Raw genomic sequence first — 23,671 nt, forward strand, 5'->3', positions numbered from 1 at the left:
TTCGAAGCCTTGGAGGAACACAAGGACGAGGGGGGTAGATTCCATATCTTCGTGTGCAAACTGAATGATCAGGTCTGTATACAATACATATGCTCCTAACCGAGATCAAGTGTCATTCCTCAACAAAGTCATGAAAAGGTGTCTATTGTGAAAAGAGGCGATTTATTCCTTTTAGGTGACTTCAATATCACTCCCAACAATATTATGGACTCTTGTCCAAGCTCAAGACCTAATTCCGATAACCTCAATGCATGGTTAGATAAAAATGAGTTACTGGATGCTTTCAGGTGTTTTAATTCTACATCAAGGAAATATTCACATTTCTCTGAGGTACATCAATCTGCATCCAGAATTGATTTGATCGTTACAAATGTATTTTCTCTCACTAGTTTTAAGGAAATCTCAATTGGAAACAATTGCTGACCGTGCTCCGGTTTTTGGCAAACTTTTATTGGGTCCTCCCTTGAAGAATGCCAAACTCTGGAAGTGTAGTGCAAACATTTTCCATAATCCAATCCATAAGACCGTCATCCAGGAAGCTTTAGACTACTTCTTTAGAGAGAATAGAGCTGAAGTGACAAACCCATTCACTAATTGGTGTGCTCACAAGGCAGTTGTGAGAGGCGTCATTATTAGTATTACGTCTAAATTAAAGAAAGAGAATAGGGAAAAAATTAACGCCACTCTCCTATCAATTCAAAAACTTGAAAGTATCATTGTGAACCTTGCCTCACCATCTCCCACCCTAAAAGTAAAACTTACTAAACTAAGACAAGAACTCAGGACTCAGCTGAACTCCCCCTATGAAGCAATAGTAAAATCTTCTAAGTATAACTATTACACGTCACTCAATAAACCCACGAGGTACATGTCCAACCGAATCAAAAACAAAAGAATTCATAATAAAATTAATAGAATTAACTCGATTAATGGTAGCTCTAAACTTTCGCATCCCCAGGAAATAGCAAACGAATTAGTGAACTTCTACGCCAAGCTGTATAACTTGAACCCTGACCCTAAACCACTTTCCCAAAACCTAGAAAAAATTGATAACTATCTATCAACAATAAATTTGCCTTCTTTATCTTCCGATGATTTAGTGTTCTTGTCAGCCCCGTTTACTTCTATTGAAATTGACGACACCATCAAGAAACTTAATCTCCACAAATCCTCAGGTCCCAATGGGCTAACCAACGCCTATTACAAAGCCTTCAACAATTCTCTCGCTCCTCACCTTACCGAGGTGTTCAATTATGCCACAGGAAAGGGAGCGTTTCCATCCGAAATGCTGATGGCTTCGATCTCTGTCATCCCCAAAATGAAAGGGGATCCTGAAGCCATAGAGAACTTCTGCCCTATTTTGTTAATTAACACAGACATCAAGCTGTATTCTAAGATCATAGCGAATAGGCTAAGTCTGATAATTCCTAAACTGATCAGCAATGATCAGATGGGCTTTACAAAAGGGAGACAACCAGCGGATGCAACAAGGCGAATCATCAATACCATAAAATGGGCTAACTCTTCGAAAACACCCATGGCTCTGTTGTCACTCAACGCCGAGAAGGCATTCGACAGACTTAGTTGGTGTTTTCTCAAACAGACACTCAAAACATTCGGGTTCGATGACAATCTGATAACCTTCATCATAGCCCTACATTCAGACCCAAGAGCCAGTGTAATTTGCAACAACCATGTCTCAGAGCCATTTGCCATAGCGAATGGCACTAGACAAGGCTGCCCCCTCTCCCCCATTCTATTTAATTTAGCTATGGAACCTCTGGCCGAACAAATCAGGAAAAACGCCAAAATAGTAGGATTAAACACCTTAAATCAACATCATAAGATCAGTCTTTTTGCTGATGATGTAATCCTAACTTTAACCAAACCCTAGATCTCCATCCCTGAAGCGCTCTCAGAAATTAACAAATTCTCATTATTGTCTAATTTTAAAATCAATGAACCCAAGTCTAATATTCTCCCATTAAACATCAGCAAGGACCAAACCAGATGTATTAAAGCTGCAACCTCCCTTAACTGGTGTGACAAGGAATTTGTATATTTGGGAATTACGGTGAACAGTAACCTCACTGGGTTAGTTAAATCCAACCTTAAAAAACTATCTGAATTAATAAATAAGGATTGCGTGATTTTCAGGGATAGATCTCTATCATGGTGGGGAAGGATCCTTACAGCAAAGCTCTTTACTTTGCCAAAAATATTATACATTTTAAGGTGTATACCACTCCCTATCCCTTCCATCCATCTTTCTAACTTACAGGCACAGATTAAGTCTTTCATTTGGGGCTATAAGAAGTCCAGAACGGCCACTCAAACCTTATTTAAGAAAAGATTGAATGCAGGTATAAGCATCCCTAACATCACAGCCCACTATTATTCTTTGTTACTTAAACAAAGTGCCCATTGGTTATTAGATTCAGATCCCCCGGCTTGGCTTGACTTAGAGTTTATACTTAATAATAATAAGCACCCTAGATCCATAATCTATAATGCTATAGCTAACATCCTCCCAAACTCTGTAGACCATCCGATCTTTCAAGCTGTTGTACTCGCCTGGTTTAAGCCAAAGAGAGGATTCCATAAAACAACCATCCTTAAAAAACTCCCCCTAACACTCATTTACTCTATGACTAACCATTCATTATCCCCCATCTGGGCTGATTTAAAAATATCAAACTTAGAAGACATTTTTAACAGGATGGAATTTTTATCCTTTCAAACACTAAAAACGAAATATAATATCTCCTCGTCCCTGTTTCTTGAATACTTTACTCTTAAGGATAATATAAAAATATTTCTCGACAAGAAACTAAACTTCACTGAGTCATCTATAAAAATACTAAATAATTGTGGTCATCGTATTTTCTGGAGTCATGGGTTTGTTTATGATAACTACAACCAAGATACGGCCTTGACAAAAAGCCCTTGCTGAGTTGGGAGAAAGACTTAAACTCATCCTTCACTGTAGAAGACTGGGAGGACTCTCTCTCTTTATCATATCACTCCGTACTTTCCATGTCATTGCAGGAGACCCATTTTAAGGTTGTATCTCGTTGGTACTATACCCCCAATAGACTTGACCATATTGGGACTACGAACTCGCCTCTATGCTGGAGGGACTGCGGCCAGAAGGGAGACATGCTACATGTTTTCTGGAGTTGTCCAATGGTTAATTCCTTGTGGTCACAGATCTTCTCCCGCATTATTAGCAAACTTACAGGCAAAACCACAACCCTCACACCTCACTCGTCCCTACTTTCCCTTAATCTAGAGGAATTGGACCCTGTCTTAAAAGATATAGTCATCCATGTTTGTCTTGTGGTAAAAAATTCCATTGCATTCCATTGGAAGAACCGTTTCCTTCCCAAAGTTGATGATATCTTACAGTTGATCACTCAACACAGATCTCACAAGTTGCATTTCGCATTGGCTAACGACCAATTCAGTAACTTCTACAAGAAATGGTCTAAATGGGACCAAACTTCCCTACTCCTATTACTTGAATGAATCCTTTAACACTTAATAATCTCGATAAAAACTGTTTTAGTTTTGCCTCTGACATAACTGATCTTGTATCTACTATTTGACATTATGCTCATTTGTGTGTTTTTATATTCTTTATTAATAGTATCATTCTATTGTATAATCTTGTATTCTACGTGTTTAGGCGATGGCAAGATACGTTTGTAAAATGACATCATTAATGCATGTTTTGCATTTTCTTTACATGTTGTCAACTTTTAATTTCCCTACTTCCCCTTATCTTTCCTTCTCATCCCCATCCCATCCCCCCTTTTTTTTCTTTCCCCTGCCTTCCCCTCTCCCCATTGTTTAAAAGAATAAAATCTTTGGAAAAGAAATGCCACCTTATTCACTTGCAGTGTGCTGTGATGCATCTTTGGCTGTACACTGCTACTTACTGAGGTAAAATACTGAGCAACTACTGACCATGGCCTTATAGGTGACATCCTGGTCTTACAGAGGCAAATTTGATAATGCTATCTTTAATATTTTCTATATTTTCAATTCAACATCAGAAATTATTGATTTCAAACCAGAGCTTCAGCGGATCATTCGGCCTCCATTTTTACTCTTAGGCCAGGGTCAGAATTGTGAGTGTCATGTGAAAAACTTGCATCTATACCCGGCACTCAGGACCGAAGTGTGCGGCTGCATGTATTTCTATGCAGCCGCACACTCCCGTCCGAGAGCCGGCGGCAGTGCCAGGTACTGATGCGAGAGACTCGTGCAAGTTTCTCGCATCACCCTCGCAAGTGTGACCTCGGCCTTAGGCTATGTGCACACGTTGCAGATTTGTCTCTGGAAATTTTTGCACAGATTCTGCATTCCTTGGCAGAAAACGCAGTGGAAATTCTGCACGTTTTTTGTGCGGATTTCATGCGGATTTGGATGTGGCTTTGTCTGCGGATTTGTTAGCTCATTAAAGATGTACTACTGTAAAAAAAAAAAAAAATTCCTTTTTCAAGTCCTACCTCCGTTGTTGATGTGTTACAAGCAAGACTGTCTCTATTTTTGATTGTCCGCCCACACACTCTTCCTCCTTCTGATTTATTTGCATTTTAAAAATCCGAAGCGATTTTTCAGCCAAATCTGCATGAAATCCGCAAACATTTTTACACCTGCGGATTTGTTGTGCCTCAATGGAAGTCAAAGGAGGAAAAACGCTGCAGATCCACGCAAAGAACTGACATGCTGCGGAAAATAAATCATTGTGAATCATGATGGAATATTCCGCAGCATGTGCCCAATTCTGGATTCCCATTGACAGGGCCTGTTTTAGGCAAAATGGGGCCCTAGGCCAAGTTTAAAATGGGGCCCCAAATGCTAACATATTGCACATCCCACAGAATCATTTCGATTGTATTTACATGCGCTGAGTTCAGGTCGCTAAAGAGTGTGATCGACTATATTGACGTTGTTCAAAACTTGCTTCCCGGCCTCTTTACACCATCTGAGAAAGAATGATGGGGACAGAACAATCACTAATGGGGATCACTAACAGATCACCATAGAGTATCATGTTATCAGCAGCACATCTACAGTTTACTCCCCATAGTCCTCCATATTGTATAATCCACTCCCTATAGTCCTCCATATTGTATAATACACTCCCTATAGTCCTCCATATAATATAATGTGCCCCATAGTCCTCTATATAGTATAATACACTCCTCAATCCTCCATATAGTATAATGCACTCCCCATAGTCCTCCATATAGTATAATACACTCCTCATAGCCCTCCATTAAAATACACTGCTCAGTCCTCCATATAGTATATTACACTCCTCATAGTGTTCCATATAGTATAATGCACCGCCATAGTCATCCATGTAGTACAATTCACTTCCCATAGTATAATGCACCCCATAGTTCATATAATGTATTCCTCATAGTCCTCGATACAGTATAATGCAGCCCACATATAGTATAATGCAGCCACCCCATAGAGAAGTGGTCCCCAACCTTTCTGACATTGAGAGCCACATTCAGCTTAGAGAGAGGATCGCGAGCCACATTCAGCACTGAGAGAGGGTCACGAGCCACATCCAGCCCCCACACCCCCTTCAAAGTAGTGTCAACCAAAGTCCCCATTACAGGTATAATGATAATCAAAGCTTTTCCACAGAAATCACTGCAAAGCAGTACACTGAGATCCAGGGGTTCCCACCATACCCCCATTCAGTATTCTCCCATCAAGGACTCCAAACACACTGTCGTATCCAGCTTTGAGCACCTCCTCTAACAGGTAGTACCATCCTCCAGCGTACCATACCTAAAACATCTCTAAACCCCTAAGACCAGTAAATGTGCATCCAGATCTACACTTCTGTGCAGGGCTACTCACAAAATTCACCATGTTGAGATGTGCTCTTCATACCTGTTTGCTAGACCTGGACCTAATGCACCAAGCTGGCAGACAGTCTCGAGCCACAATTCATGGGACCGCGAGCTACGTGTGGCTCCGGAGCTACAGGTTGGGGACCCCTGCCATAGAGCATAATGCAGCCATCCCACAGAATATAATGCAGCCCCGCCATACAATATAATGTAACCCCCATAGAATATAATGCAGCCCCCCTCTTATAGTATAACGCAGCCACTCCACAGAATATAATGTAACCCCCGCTGTTATGATTAGGTAACCGAGGAGGATAACGGGGAATAGATCAGGCAGCCAGATAACCAGAGAGGTTGGTAGCTAGCGGATTGCAGACCCCTAAATTGACAACACAACTAGAATTAGCCGTGGGACGTACCTACGATGCCCTAGACGCCTTGGCACAGCCAAAGAATTAACTAAGCCTAAAGAGAGAAATGGGAAAGCTAAACTGCCCCGAAGTAGAACACCAAAGGAATAGATAGCCCCTGAACATATATTGTCGGTGAGATAAGATGAAGCATAAAACACAGGCAAAGAATAGAGTAAATAAATGATGGGGCCCAAACTGTCTAGCTAGAACAAGACAGGAAAGGATACGGTCTGCAATCACGCAAAAAACCCTAAGAAAAATCCAACACGTCTGATATGCAAAAATACTGAGGCCACACGACCTCTCCCTCACTAGATCAGAACTCGAGTGTGAACTGGTTACTAAAAAGACTAACATACGCTGTGGCATATGGGAAAGGGTCCAGCGCAGGTCCCATCAGGGAACCAGGCTGAACTAACACCAGCCAAGCAAAAATCAGAGACAAGCAAAAACAGATCCAATGCAAAAAAAAGATTCAAGAAGACAAATTATCTGAAAGATGCAGGACGGAGCAGGAGACAAGCAGACTTCAAAATATGCTCAGGAAGCAAACCAAATCACCGGCAAGAGCTGAGGGAAGGTTGTTCACTTAAATCTTCCCAGTCTGTAACACCTGACCTCTAATCATCCAGCTCAGGTGATTGACTTCTGTCAGCTAGACCAGCTCCATTACCAGGAACAACCACCAGAGAGAGCCCAAACTCAGAAGCCAGGTCAAAAGTGTTCACAACACCCCCCATAGAATATAATGCAGCCCCTCCATAGAATATATGGCAACCCCCTAATAGAGTATAATGCAGGCCCTTATATAGTATAATGTAGCCCCTCCATAGAATACAATGTAGCCCTCCTCAGCCCCCATACAATATAATCTATCCCCCCATAGAATATAATGCAGCCCCCCATAGAATACAATGTAGCCTCCTCATATAGTATAATGTAGCCCCCTCATAGAGTATGATGCAATCACCCCCACAGAATATAATACAGCCCCCCATAGAATATAATGTAGCCCCAAAATAGAATAAAATACAGCCCACCTCCCCATAGAATATAATGTAACCCCCCCATATTATATAACACAGCCTCCCTCATAGAATATAATGTAAACTGTACCCCCTTGGTATATAACACAGCCGCATAGTATATAGCCCAGCACCACATGGTATATAGCACAATCCCACATGGTATATACCCCAGCACCACATGGTATATAGCCCAGCCCCACACAGTATATAGCAGAGCACCACATGGTATATAACACAGCACAACTGTTAGGCGTCGGATTCCTGCAGCTACACAACAGGAATCCAGAGCCTCACATGCTGCTCTGCAGCAAGCCATTCCTGAGGCTAAGTTCCTCTGCCGCTCCACTGAGCATGCTCACGAGACGATCTCCCATTGGAGGTCGGGAGTCACGTGCTCAGGTCCTGCTCCAGATCTGATTGGTCCATCTCAGAGATCTGGAAGGTCCCGCACGACTATAAAAGGTCCGCATGGCCGCTCGGCCATGCGCTAGTATAGGCTATTCTTGCTAGATGTGTGAATGGTGATGGATGTATGATTCTGGTGACTGACTCATTAAGATTCCCCTCCCTCTGATATTACGCATTTGGATAGGGAACTAGAGTAGCAGTCAGCGGCAAGCCTTAGGCCACTGTGCACACCGCACCTCTACACTAGCGTCCGATTGTGCTACGCCTCACGGCACTATCGACTAGCGGCAGTGTCCTATGCCACGCTGCAGTTGCAGCTCACTTTGGCGTCCGCAGTGGTGACGCCGCACGCACGGTAGGTCTAGACGGACGCAGTTCCTCTGTCTTGGGTCCTGCTCCTGTGACCTGATACCGTGTGTGCATTTACCTGAGACCTGTGATGCTAACAGGCTCAGCCTTTTGTGTTTACCTCTGCTGGCATCTCTATAATTAAACAGTGATTGCTCTGCGCACCTGGGTGACGTTTAACCCGCGTGCGCATTTCCGCCATATTGCTCGTCTGTCACTACTTAGCAGCAGTGTAAACACCTACTGCACGGTGGACCCCGAGCGGCGAACGCACTTTATTATTTAATTTAGTGCGTTTTGCCGTTCCTAACAACCACACAGTATATAGCACAGCCCCATATAGTAAATAGCACAGTACCACATGGTATATAGCCCAGCATGGTACCTAGTCCAGCACATGGTATGTAGCCCAGCAGGGTATATAGCCCAGCATAGTATATAGCCACCCCACAGTCCAGTACTCACACTGATATATTTAAAAAAAAAAAAACACTCCTCACCTCTCCTCGTGCCCGTGCTGCTCCTGTCTCCTACTCTGCTTGGTACACAGTGAGTGCGTGATGATGTCATCGCGCACCTGCTGTGTCAGAGGCAGAGTGGGGAATGATGGGAGAGGGAGCATCAGTAGACGCTCTCTCTTCCATCATTGCTGTGAACTGTACCGGCAGTCTCCAGTATAGTTCAATGCGGCAGCGGGGGGAAGTCAGCGCTGGGGGCAGGCAGGCCCCCCCTGCCTCACGGGCCCCATAGGGCTGCGTGATGTGCCACTAGTTGGGGGCAGCGGGGGCCCTAGGCAGCTGCCTGGTCTGCCTGCCCCTAACGTCGGCCCTGCCCATTGATTAACCTTGCATGTGCAATCATTTGCGGATTTGGTGCAATTCCGCGCAACAAATCCGCAATGAGTGTATTTGGTCAGTATTTTACCTCAGTATTTATAAGCAAAAACCAGGAGTGGGTGATAAATCCAGAAGTGGTGACGTGTTTCTATTCTACTTTTCCTCTGATTGTTCCACTCCTGGTTTTGTCTGACAAATACTGAGGTAAAATACTGACCAAATACTGACCGTGTGCCCGTGACCCAACCATAGCTGCTTCTAGAGTAAGCGGAATGTATTTCCCAGGTCCGGATGCGGTCCCCCTGCGGAGCTCTGGCTGCGGTGGTCTCTTACTGAAGGTGCAGCGCTGGCTCCTGACTAATCCCATATGGGAGGGGGCAGGAATGCAGAGTTGTGTAAACTTTCCCCCGGTTTTGGGATCCCTGCTCTTCCATACAAGGAAAACAGTGCAGTGTCAGAGAGGGGAGGGGATGGTAAGGGGCCATCCCAAAAAGAGAGTCCCATCCATCCAGTCTCTCTGTAGAGTGTGAGCCTTTGTATGGGTGTTCCTGGCTGTCAGACACCACACCCCTGTGTGCTAGAGGCTCAGTAATCAGGAAAAGCTCCTGCTGCACAGGAACAGCTACAGCTTGTGCCTGGAAGGAACTGAGCGAGGGAAACCTTCCCCATATATTCCCTATAATGGCATCCAAGCACATTACTATTGCAGGGCCAGCACCTTGGGGATTCAGGCTGGTGGGAGGAAAGGACTTTGATCAGCCTCTCACTATTTCTAGGGTAAGTGTCTGCCTTGCCCTGTGCTAACAGCTGTGTCTCTGTCTGGTGGTCCTGAGGTCTAATCCATGTCTCCATACTACTAGTTGTGATCCTATAGTGTAGATTAATATGGTGGCTGTGCAATATTGCGTCGTTATACAGAATATCACGCCCGCTGTAATCTACAGGAAACATCCACTGGAAGCTTCTGTTATGCTGGAAACACCTGGCTGCCTACACAATGACAGGGCGCGGACACACCGGTATAACTGGGGTATTAGCACCACACTTTCCTGGATAGATTATTGCAATTATTATTCCAAATCCCTGAAAAATATTCAGGATTGAGAGTCCTCAGTGGTTGATACCTTTTAATGGCTAACTGAAAGGATGGTAACACATTGCAAGCTTTCCAGACTACTCAGGTCTCTTCATCAGGCGTTGATCCAAATCCCCGATAAATCATTAGCGGCTGTGACTCAATTTCCAAAATGAGTTATGGTGACAACTCGTGGTGGCGAGCAAAACTGCACATAGTTGTCAGGATTGGGGCTTGTCATAAAGTGCTGGTTTATTCTAGTTCTGAGCTCCAGGCTGCTTTAGGGTAAGTTCACACTCAGATTTTTTTTCTGCAGTCCTATTCTACAGAATCAGGTTTTGATACAAAAACGCAGCAAAACCTGATACCTGCAGTTTTTGTAGCGTTTTTTTTGGCACCACCCATTCATGTCATGTGAAGAATGCTGAAAAAAACATGAAACAAGTGACATGCTCTATTGTGCCAAAAAAAACCCCAAAAACCATACAAAGCACAAAATACTGATGACAAAAAGTGCGTGCATCCGATTTCTGAAATATCATAGACATGGGTATTATTGTAAAACGGAGCTGAAAATTTGCATAAAGACGCATAGTGTGAGCTTACCATGAATGTATTGTGATTATTATCGCATTGTGGAAGAGTTGTGATACAATAACTCACCGGGGAGCCCTGACCTGATGCACTTGTTCCATTAGTGTATACACTGGCACACCACGCTTGGTTAAACTGTTTATTAAAAAAACAAAAACCTTATTTCTAACCCTGGACAGCCTCTTTCGTTGCATTTAGTCTGTTGTATTTTTGGGAAATATGGTTATTTTACTCATTTATATAGCCCCATTAATTCCACAGCGCTTTACAGACATTATGTGGATAAGATGTGACTATGACTATACCGGTGTATTGAGCTGAGAGGCAAAGATATTTCAATACAAGTAAAGTGTATCTTGCAGCGTTATGATAACAATCATTGCATCAGAACGTGTATGGGACAAGAGTCTTCAGTTGACTCTTGTGAAATATTGCAGCGATCACTCTGCTAAAACTCGGTCTATAACAAGCTGCTCTTGTGACTACACCTAGAGTCAAACTAGAAGCTTTGGCCATAATATGAGGTCTAAGGGGCATCTTCTTGTGGGGAATGACATACCGGCTTTGGCATGCCAGTATAAGGAGGCTTATTTGTCATGCAAATGCTCCTCTGGGAAATTTAATATGCAAATTGCCTCTCCAGAGAGGAAGACAACTTGAACTCTATAGAGCCAATTTCTTCTTCCAACAGGTGGCGCTATAGAGTTCATTTTCTTATGGCCCCTTTACACTTAGCGATGCACCAGCGATCCCGACCACCATACGACCCGGTCAGGATCGCTGGTGCATCGCTAAATGGTCGCTAGTGAGCTGCCAAACAGGCAGATCTCACCAGCGATGTAGCGACGCAGCAGCGGTCATTACCTTACCTTTCAGATGCGGCGATCCTGACGTCCTCCGCCCGCGTCCACCCGCCTCTCGTCGGCGCCAGCAAGAAGCGCCTGACCAGGGCCGGCCCGAGAGATTACGGCACCCTAGGCGAAACTATTTTGTTGCGCCCCTACTATTCTTGGCAGTAGATGAAAACTTGGGATATAAATTTAGGAGCAAAATAAACCACAACAACAATGATTAATTAACTCTCTCCTAACTCTCTAATCTTCTGAGAAGTTGTATAGGACAAATATATACAAAGTAATCAATAACACAAAACAAAAACGACCATAGGTAATTAAAATTTGTTTCCTTGCCTTTTTTTTTTTTTTTAAAAGGATGACACTAAGTCACCGAGATTAATTTGTTTAGCAACTTCAGATTCTATCGAAATTGTTGCCAACCCAACCAACCTCTCGCGTCATATTTGCCCTTAAATATGTACACTTTTCTTTCCATCCCTAAAACTTTTTGCCTTTTGAAAAGATTTTTTTTATAATTTTTTTTCTATTTTTTTCTCTGGCGCCCCCTTTGGGTCGGCGCCCTTGGCGGCCGCCTAGTTCGCCTATATGTTCGGGCCGGCCCTGCGCCTGACGAGAAATGGAGCTGCGCGATCAGCGACAGACAGCGGGGGAGCCGGTCGGAGGTAAGTATCACACATAGCGATATCGCTGCTGCGTCACAAAATCGGCGATGCTTTAGCGATATCGCTATGTGTAAAGGCCTCTTTACTCTCTAAAGAGGCAATTTGCATATGGCCATAATATGGACACATGGGTGAAATTGGTATTATATAGGATCTATATTTTCTCCTGGAAACACGACCTCAGAGTAGCTAAAGGAAACTGTATGGACTTGCATTGCTCCTACGCCCATAATCTGGCATCATCACCAGTTCAACATTTTACCATTTTATGCTGCGCAGCGGAATCTACCTGCTTCAGTGATTACTACTGTTTATTGGTAACCTGTCACATGAAATAAAATCACTTAACTTGCAGATAAAGGGTTAATCGCAGGATAATAGCATCCTGAACCTGCCCCGCTGCCAGGAGGAAATGAAATTTATTCCCCCCCGGCTGACTTGCTCTTTCAGTCATCGGGGTGGTGTCGGTGACATTTCAGTCACTGCTCTTTGTATAGAGAGTGACGGCAGCTCTCTCTCAACACTGACTTCCAGCCGGCCCTAATGATGAGCGAGCTGTCAGTCAGTGCAGGGGGCGCGGTCACAGCTGCTCCTCTCTATACACAGAGCTGTGACTGAACCCGCACCCGCGCCTCCCCTACAACTGAAGGCCGAATGCTGCTGGGAAGAACAAAGTTAATTTCCTCCTGACAATGGGCCTGTCAGTGCCGGCACCGGTCAGGATCCGGAAAGTATGGACTTGCAGGTTAACCCCATATATGCAAGTTAATAGGGCTTTTTCATGTGACTGGTTCCCTTTAACGGATCCCCATAGACTTTCATGGATGAGAATAGGACATTCTTGGTCACGTGGGTCACACACACATCCGTCTTTTACAAACAGTTATTAGTATGGATCAATAAACCTCTATAGGTTTGTGTGCTGTCTGCTTTAAAACAGATAGGAGACATACTGTATCTGTACAATACATGTGTGAACGTAGCCTTAGAAGTAGCTAGAAATTGAAACGTGTCTGTATTCTACATTTCATGAGTATTTGGTGCATTTTTGATGCTGAAGTTTTTCTGCACCCGTAAACTAAATTTAGATTACGGTGCTTGAGGTTTTTCACTGTGGTTTTTTTTTTTTTTGTGCTTATTTTGTTTTCAGCTGCATATTATTTTTTATTTTTTTTTTTTTTGGCATGTCCTGTTTTAACTAAGGCCACGTTCACACTGTCACTATTTGGTCAGTATTTTACCTCAGTATTTGTAAGGAATAATCAGAGGAAAAGTGTAATAAAAAAACATCACCACTTCTGCATTTATCACCCGCTCCTGGTTTTGGCTTATAAATACTGAGGTAAAATACTGACGGTGTGAACGTGGCCTTAAACTGCTTTGTTTTGGATACTTTCTGTTAGTTAGCTTTGTTAAAACTTTTACTTTTGCTTGGGTTACATGTGGGGTGTTTTTTTTTCCGGTTCCGACTGGAAATGCACTAAAACTTTGCATTGCTGTTTTGCATTTATAAACTGCATATTTATCACGAGAAAAGGACGTACTGTGGATTCCAACATTGCACTGTGGTTAGTTTACATAGTATAAAACCGCACCGTGGGCATGAGATTTATATAAACTTTAATGAAATTGTAATAAGCTGCATTTTTTGTAGAATACAAAATAAGCAGCGGAAAAAAACCGCACCAAATATTCATCATGGGAACTGAAGCTAATACTTTAGAAATGCCTGTACTCCTGAAAGATCCAAGCAGATGAGCAAGTAGTGGTGTCAGGGGAATTATGGTATAAGTAAGTGAATTCATTTCTGGTTCTCTTATAGATCTGTAGATCTTATAGAAAATCTATTATGAATTTGGCATAGGTTCTGAAGACAAATCTCTAATCAGTTTGATAAATGTCTTCACTGCAATCTTGAGTTTAGGACTATAGCTTGGCAGGGATCCAAGTGAGCTCATCGTTTTTGCAAGGGCAGAAGTGTAAGCCTGAATATTAGACAGGCCAGGACTTATCACGTGCAAGTAAAGTATATTGTCATCCAGAAAAACTGCAAAAATGTGGGTATTAAATGTCCGCTATCACCTCTGGTTATTAGAAACGGTTCTTATAGTGGTCACATTCCAATTTAAATGCATAGTATTTATTCTACCCAACTGTAGGTTCAGAGTAGTTCTAAGCTGAGCGCCTTCATAGGTTTTTATTTTGCTCATTTTATAGCACCATCCATTTCTGCAGCAATTTACCGTCATAAGCATCACTGTCCCCATTGGGGCTCCCAATCTAAATTCCCTATCGCTATGTATGTGGAGTTTGGGAGGAAACAAACCTGGAGGAAACCCACACAAACACGGGGAGAACATACAAACTCCTTGCAGATGTTGTCCTTGGTGAGACTTGAACCAAAGCTGCAGTGCTAACCACTGAGCCACCGTGCTTGCCCATAGTTGTTTATTGGACAGCAATAAGGGTATGATTTCAAGGGTAGAAACCGACAGTGCTTTGGACGCAGCAGCACATGTCCACTCAGTACAAAGTGCTGCCGGCTTTTCAACGTTGGTGATTCTGCATGTGTTGATTGAACTGTGCGGATTCACCGCATCCATTGTATGGGTGAAATTTATCATGCGGAGACGGAGCGTTTCCGCAAAATAGAACTACCGCGGTCTGGAAAGGCACGCCACATGTCCGGACCGTTTACGCAGGGCAACCGGAGCCATCCCTGCACGCAGAGTGGAGATGGGATTTCATGAAATCCCATCCAATATGCTGTAACATCTGGCCGCTGCTGCTGTACGCAGCATCCAACCCGCAGCATTAACTGACAACATACCCTTGTGGATGTGCTTGAGTATCGCCTTCTGTGGTGCTCTTATCTTTTAGATACCCTGTACAATATAATTCCAGTCTTTTAGACTTTGGAGCAACCTGTGAAGATAATGGGGGGGGGGGGTAATCATATTAACTGTGTTAAGCATAAAGTGAAGGAGTTGCACATGAAGACCTAGAATCTGATGGCGGACTCATATTCTTTTGTTAGGCGTCGGATTCCTGTCGCTGCACAGCAGGAATCCCGAGCCTTGCATTCAGTCTCCCATTCCTCTTCCACCACACAGGAGGCTGCTCAGCAGACTCGTCGATCCCGGCGCTCTGCTCAGACCAGCTCTGTGGGTTTGGTTGCTGCTGCCACCTCTGGCCAGCTATAGCAACGCATGCTGGTCAGCAGCGAGCTACTGCAGGGACTGCAAGTCCTCCTTTCGGTCCACTGAGCATGCCCGTGGGACGATCTCTAATTGGAGATCGGAAGTCACATGCTCTGGTCCGTCTCCAGCTCGCATTGGACCATCAGGAAGGTCCTAGAAGGACGCGGCTATAAAAGGTTCGCATGGCCGCTCGGCCGTGCGCTAGTGTAGACTGCATCATCAGACTATGAGGAGAGAGTGTTGTATGCATGTATGAATGTCTCTGGTGAATGACTCATTAAGAACCCCCTACCCTTGGTACGCATGTGTTGTGCAGCCTAGCTTGTTAAGCGCCCAGGTTTAGGTGTAGGTAGAGGCAGAGTCTGAGACTGGCATCAGTGTCCACCGCTGACTCTGCACGCCACGGTGCACGTGCTCGACACTCCACCATAGTCAGCGTTTATAGTGGCGTCCGCAGGTGCGACGCCGCGCGCTCGGAAGGTCTAGAGGGACTCTGACCCCGTGTCCTTGAGGCAGAGTTCTGTGGCCGCACACTGTGCGCTCCGTTGCCGAGCTCTGTGAGCTGAACAGGCTCCGCCATTTATGTTCTGCGGTAGTGCGGCTCTGTGAGGTAACAGAGTTCGCCCTGTTCACACTGGGTGACGTTAACCCACGTGTGACCTTTTGTATACCGCTTTATACTTCCGCCATTACTAAGCAGCAGTTTATCACCCCTGCACGGTGGACCCCGGGCTGCGAACGCACCTTACTATTTTATTATTTGGTGCGTTCCGCCAGCCCTAACACTCTTCTCTTGCACCATTTTAATATTTTTACACCTTTGCAGTCTGAACAATAATTGTATAAATGACTTATACAATCTCTTTTTTTTTTGTTTAGCCCCTTGAATGGCCACGTTCACTTGACACTGACCAATGGAAGTCAGTGGCCCCACTTTACACCCTTACGTAGGAAAGGGTGAGAATGCTTCATACGAACATCATATGAATCCATGTGTAAAGAGCAGCCTTTATTATGTACTAGATTATGGCTAATACTGGCCTCTGAATGCATTTTCGGAGAGCCCTGTTATTCGGGACACTGATATAACCGCCAGTGTGGTTTTTTACAGGTGGTAACACTCTTTAAATGCGTCATACAATTATTTGTGAAAATACCAGAATTTTCTTCTTGTTGAATGCACATCACTTTCTCTGCTGGTTTTGTGTGGTTTGTTTCTATTTCTATTGCACAATGTTCCTCAATACATCCATACTTCTCCCTGAGAAATCACATCTGCTTGTCAGATCCTCGCAGTAACACATGTATCATTACCAGAAGCCAGTCACTAAGGCTAGTTTCACACTAGCGTTTGGAGGTGCAGCGAACTCTCGCCGTGAAGCTCTGCCTTCTCCGGTCAGCTCCGCACATGGACGCATGACACTGCATGCTTCCAGCGTACCCTATCTTTAGCATTGGGTACGCTGGCCGTGCGCAGGTATGCTTTAGCCGCCGCATGCGTCCTTTTGACGGTGCGGCGACCTGTGCCAAATGCAGTGTAGGTGGAGCTGACCGGAGGAGGCACGGCAGGGGGCGGAGCTTCACGGCGAGCATCCGCTGCACCTCCAAACGCTAATGTGAAACTAGCCTTATATTGGCTTATTGCATCTCCTTTTCCTTTAGTGATGTCCCTATTTAATTGAACATGTCATGTACTGCCCCCCCCATTACTATATACAGTCCCATATACTCTTGACCGTGTGCTTTGAAAGACATGGGGGGAGAAGTACAATGCATTGTGTTTAAATACTTGCACTATTAGTCGCTCGCATCTCGCTGTGGCACGTGTAGCCGACGACGCGTCTCGGAATGCATTGAGCAGGGAAGGGCGACAAGCTAGGAAGCTACTACCGAAACAGATGGTTATTTACCTTCCACACTGACTTACAGACTTGGGCTACATAGTCTTAAAATGCCCCAGATATATCATCGTGTTTCGGTCTGTTTAGTAAATGTGGTGCATCTTTATTACTTTAAGTTTATACCGTCTACTAGTTGACCTACTTTGATCAGCTTAGTTATGCCAAAGATTCTCTTCTCCGTCCCCATTTTGTTGGCCACACCCCTTGTCAAGCAAGTCCAAAAAGTTGCTAAAACGCAAATTGTGCTGTTATTACTCACATTCCAGCACCACCCCTTCCTTGCTGATCCAATTTTTTTTTTTTGACAACTGCAATTGTGAAGTAATATAAGCACAGCACATGTGACCGCTGCAGCTAATCAGTTGTTGATTCAGCAGCTCATGCTGTCTACATCAGCATCACTGCTGGGCCGTTGATTTGCTGCAGCGGTCACAGGTGCTCTAGTTGTAACTGCAGCCTTTAGAGAAAAGGAGTAGAGTTGGAGAGCCCATCATTGTTAAAGAAAATCAACAACTGTCTGGAAAAACCCTTTAATAAAGAGTAAATAGTGCTTTTATCGTGTGTTTTTATATTGGTTATTTTGGTGCATCTTTAATTTGAAAACAGTTTTTGGAAACATTCAGCTGGACTTTGGGCTCATAAAAAGGCACAGCTGTCCTTTTGGAATCCTACAAATTACTGTTTTCTACAGGTGTTGTTAAAAATACTTATGTACACTGCTCAAAAAAATAAAGGGATCACTTAAACAACAGAATATAACTCCAAGTAAATCAAACCTCTGTGAAATCAAACTGTCCACTTAAGGGGGTTTTACACTAAGCAATATCGCTAGCAATATCGCTAAAACGTCACTGGTTTTGTGACGTTATAGCGATATTACTAGCGATATCGCTATGTGTGATACTTACCAGCGACCGGCTCCCCCGCTGTCCATCGCTGATCGCGCGAGAATGTCCGGCTCCATTTCTCGTCGGGCGCTTCCTGCTGAGACTTCCTGCTGTGACGTCCAGCGACGCGTGGAGGCGGGCGGGAGGACGTCAGGATCGCTGTGTGTGAATGGTAAGTATCGTGCGCTGCGTCGCTGCTGCATCGCTGTGAGATCTTTCTGTATGAAAGCTCACTAGCGATCATTTAGCGATGCACCAGCGATCCTCACCGGGTCGGATCGCTGGTTGGATCGCTGGTGCATCGCTAAATGTAAAAGGGCCTTTAGGAAGCAACACTAATTGACAATCAACTTCACATGCTTTTGTGCAAATGGAATAGACAACAGATGGAAATTATTGGCAATTATCAAGACACCCTCAATAAAGGAGTGGTTCTGCAGATGGGGACCACAGACCACATCTCAGTACCAATGCTTTCTGGCTGTTGTTTTGGCCCCTTTGAATGTTGGTTGTGTTTCTCACTCGTGGTAGCATGAGACGGACTCTACAACCCACACAAGTGGCTTAGGTGGTGCAGCTCATCCAGGATGGCACATCAATGCGAGCTATGGCAAGCAGGTTTGCTGTGTCTGTCAGCGTAGTGTCCAGAGGCTGGAGGCGCTACCCAGAGACAGGCCAGTATACCAGGAGACATGGAGGGGGCCATAGGAGGGCAAAAACCCAGCAGCAGGACCGCTACCTCCACCTTTGTGCAAAGGGGGGGGGGAGGACAAAATACAACTAATGGTCATAATAAAATTGTTTTATTTAAGTGGTCAGGCAAGGTACAAAAGAGCATGCTACCTGCCTTTTGTTATTGTGACCAGGTAACTTATGATTCATTTGAATATATACCTTTGATTGCTGCCTGGACCTACTATGTCTTTCCTATTGAGTGCAATACATTCTCATTAGATACATACTAGTATTGTAATGTGCAGCAGTGGTAACTTGAGTCTGTGTGTCCCTATTTGCTGTTTATGTTTTTATATTTTTATGGCACTTTAGCATGCTGTTTTGTACCTTGCCTGTCCACTTAAATAAAGCAATTTTATTATGACCATTAGATGTATTTTGGATTTTGTCCCCCCCCCCCCTTTTGCTATTATATAGTACAACTGGACAATTATAGTTCGCAGGTATACATGTTGGTGGCATACTGTTTGATACTATTATATAGATATATATTTTTTGATTAGAATCGACTGCCCCACATGTCATATATACCAGATTTCACTGCCCTTGCTATTTCCACCTTTGTGCATAGAGGAGCACTGCCAAAGCCATGCAAAATGACCTCCAGCAGGCTACAAATGTGCATGTGTCTTCCCAAATGGTTAGAAACTGACTCCATGAGGATGGTCTGAGTGCCCAGCGTCCACAGATGGGGGTAGTGCTCACAGTCCAACACTGTGCGGCCCTCCAAAGAAATGCCACCCCACACCATTACTGACCCACTGCCAAATCGGTCATGCTGAAGGATGTTGCAGGCAGCAGATCACTCTCCACGGCATCTCCAGACCTTGTCACGTCTGTCACATGTGCTCAGTGTGAACCTGCTTTCATCTGTGAAGAGCACAGGGCGCCAATGGCGAATTTGCCAATCATGGTGTTTTGTGGCAAATGCTGTGAGTACAACCCCCATCTGTGAATGTCGGGCACTCAGACCATCCTCATGGAGTTGGTTTCTAACCGTTTGGGAAGACACATGCACATTTGTGGCCTGCTGGAGGTCATTTTGCAGGGCTCTGGCAGTGCTCCCCTCCTGTTCCTCCTTGCACAAAGGCGGAGGTAGCAGTCCTGCTGCTGGGTTGTTGCCCTCCTACGGCCCCCTCCACATCTCCTGGTGTACTGGCCTGTCTCCTGGTAGCACCTCTGGACACTGCACTGACAGACACAGCAAAACTTCTTGCCACAGCTCGCATTGATGTGCCATCCTGGATGAGCTGCACTACCTGAGGCCACTTGTGTGAGTTGTAGAGTCCGTCTCATGCTACCAAGAGTGTGAAAGCACAACCAACATTCAAAAGTGACCAAAACATCAGCCAGAAAGCATTGGTACTGAGATGTGGTCCCCACCTGCCGAACCATTGCTTTGAGTGTGTCTTGGTAATAGCCAATAATTTCCATCTGTTGTTTATTCCATTTGCACAACAGCATGTGAAATTGATTGTCAATCAGTGTTGCTTCCTAAGTGGATAGTTTGATTTCACAGAAGTTTGATTTACTTGGAGTTATATTCTGTTGTTTAAGTTTTCCCTTAATTTTTTTTAAGCAGTGTATTTTTATTTTTTTAGCATTACTTTGAAGGTCTAGCCCTCATCTACACTAATCCTGAACTATCACAATAATTTTTTTTACCTTACGGTAAGTTTTCCAGGCATAGTGAACAAGGATAAGTTATTTTCCTGCTTGTGAACACTTTTATTAAATATTTAAATATTCAGTTTTGTACTGATCTTTATAATACATAACCTCTTTCTTTGTAGTTAAAAATAACTAGCAAAGTGTATGGGGGGAAAAAAGACTGGTGCCCAATAACTTCTATAAGGGTCCGTTTAAACTGCTCTTTTTAGAAAGTTAAACACGTGTTGTCCGGCGATACGTTTGCCGATCTGTGGTCATTTAATAGCCTGTGTGTACAGGCCGGCACATACTGAGTGATCTGTAGTAGATGGTGCGCAGCCCAGGCTGCCATTGTTCTCAGCCGTGCAGGTCCTCTTTGCATCAAACCATGATACATGATATTTTTTTTTTTTAAGCAAAGCAAAAGATTGTTTCAACCGATTATTCATAGGAACACTGGTACCCGGTGCAGTGTAATGGACCGGACATCATGCAGGTTTCTACCAGGCCATTATCAGTTCTGTGTTGCCCTGAGTCACTGTGTAAATAGTAAAGTTTCAGTGTTCAGAACATGGAGACAAACAGGAAAGGAAACAATAGCTGCTAAGTTATTGTCCTAACAATGTGAAACCAGTTTGCTAACCCACAGCCTTTCATGAATAAGGTCTTTATATTCCTTGCTTGTGTAAATTGCTGTCCTTTATTTATTTACATAGACATTGTATTGCTGTTAGATGGTAGAAGTGGCTAATTACAGGACATGAGTATTGCACCTTCTCCCCTGAGCCCTGACTATGGATTCATGTTCTTTCTTGTTTAAAGAGAACCTGTCAGCGCAATATTATAATGTAAAGACATGTCTGTAATGGTGCTAAATACAGCTTAAATTGATACTTTTTGAAGAAATCTGCTTTGTTCTTTTATCACCATTTTAATTTTTTTGCTAACTTAGATTTTGGTGCACAGGGGCCAGACTGTACATGGGGTCTTCGCCTCCCTGTCAGTGATTTCCCCGGCCACTTCATCTTCATACTATCCTTGCACGCTCAGGCAGAAGGCCTCCTTCACTACAGTGCTAATCAGTATAGTTAAAGCCAGATCACTTAATATGGAAATGATCAATTTCATCATGACACACTCTAATTCCTAACATTCCATGGCTTCATTTACACTTGAATGAGGCAAGTTTTGGATTCCGGTGAACCAATCTTTGTGCTCAGAAAGGAATAGTCTTCCATGGTATTGTGTCCAGCTAAAGGTGGATACCAAAAGGAGGTCAAAAATATTAATGTTTTTTTGGTTGGCACCTCCTCATGGAATAGTTATTACTGCAAGCAGTTAAATACATGCATCCTCTGCATTTTTGCGGATCCCCTCCTGTAGTATGTTGTACATGAGAACTAGGTTCCCTATCATTTTGTGACCTTAGCAGTAAATATAAGGAAGGACTTTGAAGATGGTTTTCCCAGATTGTAATAACTTCCAAGCTGTCAAAGCATTTCTTAGAAGTTTGGGTTTGTTCCTGTATACCGAAAATATTCTCTGATTAGCTAGAAGAATGTTCTCCTGGAAAAGTTATTTGTGTCTCTGATAAGATCAGCCTGGTCTGCAAAGCTCTTCATTCTTGCATAGAAATGTTTTGCTGTGTGTTTCCGTAGCTTAGTCGAATGTCTTTCCACAGAGTCCATGTAAATATCAGTGGGAGAGGATGCCAAACTTCTGTAAAGGCCCCGTTACACATAACGATGTCCCAGCGATCCCACCAACGATCCGACATGGATGGGATTGCTGGGACATCGTTGGGCTGATCTCTGGTGAGCTGTCACATAGACAGCCCCTCCAGCTATCAGGACCAGCTCTTAGATACCCGATGTTTATATTGGAAACCAGCGTAGCTGATCGCTGGTCTCTCGCTGCCACACGCAGCGATGCGCGCTGGCCAGCGGGAGACCAGCGATCAAAAAATGGCCCAGGAAGATCAAGCACGATCAGCGATACCCAGCAGGGGGGCTGGTCGCTGATCCCCGTCACACACCGCAATCTTGCTGGCGAGATCGCTGTGGCGTCACAAAATCAGCGATCTCGCTAGCGAGATCGCTGTGTGTGACGGGGCCTTTAAGTGTGGACATCTCTTTGCCATCAAGACGGCCTGCAGAAACAAATGATAGTTATCTGTGCAAATCCAGCATTGTCACCTGGTGTGAAAAGGACAGACCATGAAATGTCCTCATACATGCAGGGCACCAGCCAGTGGTGTAACTCAAAGCTTCTGTGCCCAATGAAAAGTCTGCAACTTGATCCTCAAACTCTAGGGTATATTTTAAGACTATTTAAGATTAGTCTTTATTAGTCTCCTCAAATGGGTCAAGAAGACAGCAATCCGTGGATAAGGACATCATGAATGGGAGGAGACACAGATTAGATATTAGAAAAAACTTTTTGACAGTTAGAGTGATCAATGAGTGGAACAGGCTGCCACGAGAAGTGGTGAGTTCTCCTTCAATGGAAGTCTTCAAACAGAGGCTGGACAGACATCTGACTGGGATGATTTAGCGAATCCTGCTTTGAGCAGGGGGTTGGACCAGATGGCCCAGGAGGTCCCTTCCAACTCTACGATTCTATGATTCTATGGTCGGAAAAACAGAAGGAACAAGGTCAGCGTTGGACTGGAGCATCTTGGGCCCACCAGAAAAAATCGTTCTTGGGGCCCACTATGTAGCTACATAGAAATAAATACAAGACCACCAATTGTGTGGTAAAACACGCTAATATCAGGGTATAATATAAGGTAGTACACATAATTATGTAGCAGGGGTAGCCCCTCTCATGGAATATAATGCAGCCCCCTCATGAATATAATGCAGCCCCAAAATACAAGACCACCAATTGTGTGGTAAAACACGCTAATATCAGGGTATAATATAAGGTAGTACACGTCATAATTATGTAGCAGGGGTTAGGGTAGCCCCCTCATGGAATATAATGCAGCCCCCCTCATGGAATATAATGCAGCCCCCCTCATGGAATATAATGCAGCCCCCCTCATGGGATATTATGCAGCCCCTCTCATGGGATATAATGCAGCCCCTCTCATGGGATATAATGCAGCCCCTCTCATGGGATATAATGCAGCCCCTCTCATGGGATATAATGCAGCCCCTCTCATGGAATATAATGCAGCCCCTCTCATGGAAT

The 23,671-nt window shown here is 44.1% G+C and overlaps 1 protein-coding gene across 3 annotated transcripts in view; it reads left to right on the plus strand.

Moving 5' to 3' along the window:
- The first annotated feature begins 9,155 nt into the window (after positions 1-9,155).
- The window catches only part of PDLIM1 (PDZ and LIM domain 1), a 98,461-nt gene continuing 83,945 nt past the window's right edge, over positions 9,156-23,671 (plus strand). The window contains exon 1 of one of the 3 annotated variants that reach the window (XM_073585873.1): positions 9,156-9,253. In XM_073585873.1, the coding sequence (XP_073441974.1) occupies positions 9,188-9,253 (66 nt within the window). In that variant the 5' untranslated portion in view covers positions 9,156-9,187. Of the gene's footprint in view, positions 9,254-9,328; positions 9,693-23,671 lie in introns of those variants that run through there. The other 2 variants (XM_073585872.1, XM_073585874.1) reach the window with 2 other exon arrangements.

Source organism: Dendrobates tinctorius, unplaced genomic scaffold (assembly GCF_039654945.1).
Source record: "Dendrobates tinctorius isolate UK_male_01 unplaced genomic scaffold, ASM3965494v1 ptg000089l, whole genome shotgun sequence".
NCBI lineage: Eukaryota > Metazoa > Chordata > Amphibia > Anura > Dendrobatidae > Dendrobates > Dendrobates tinctorius.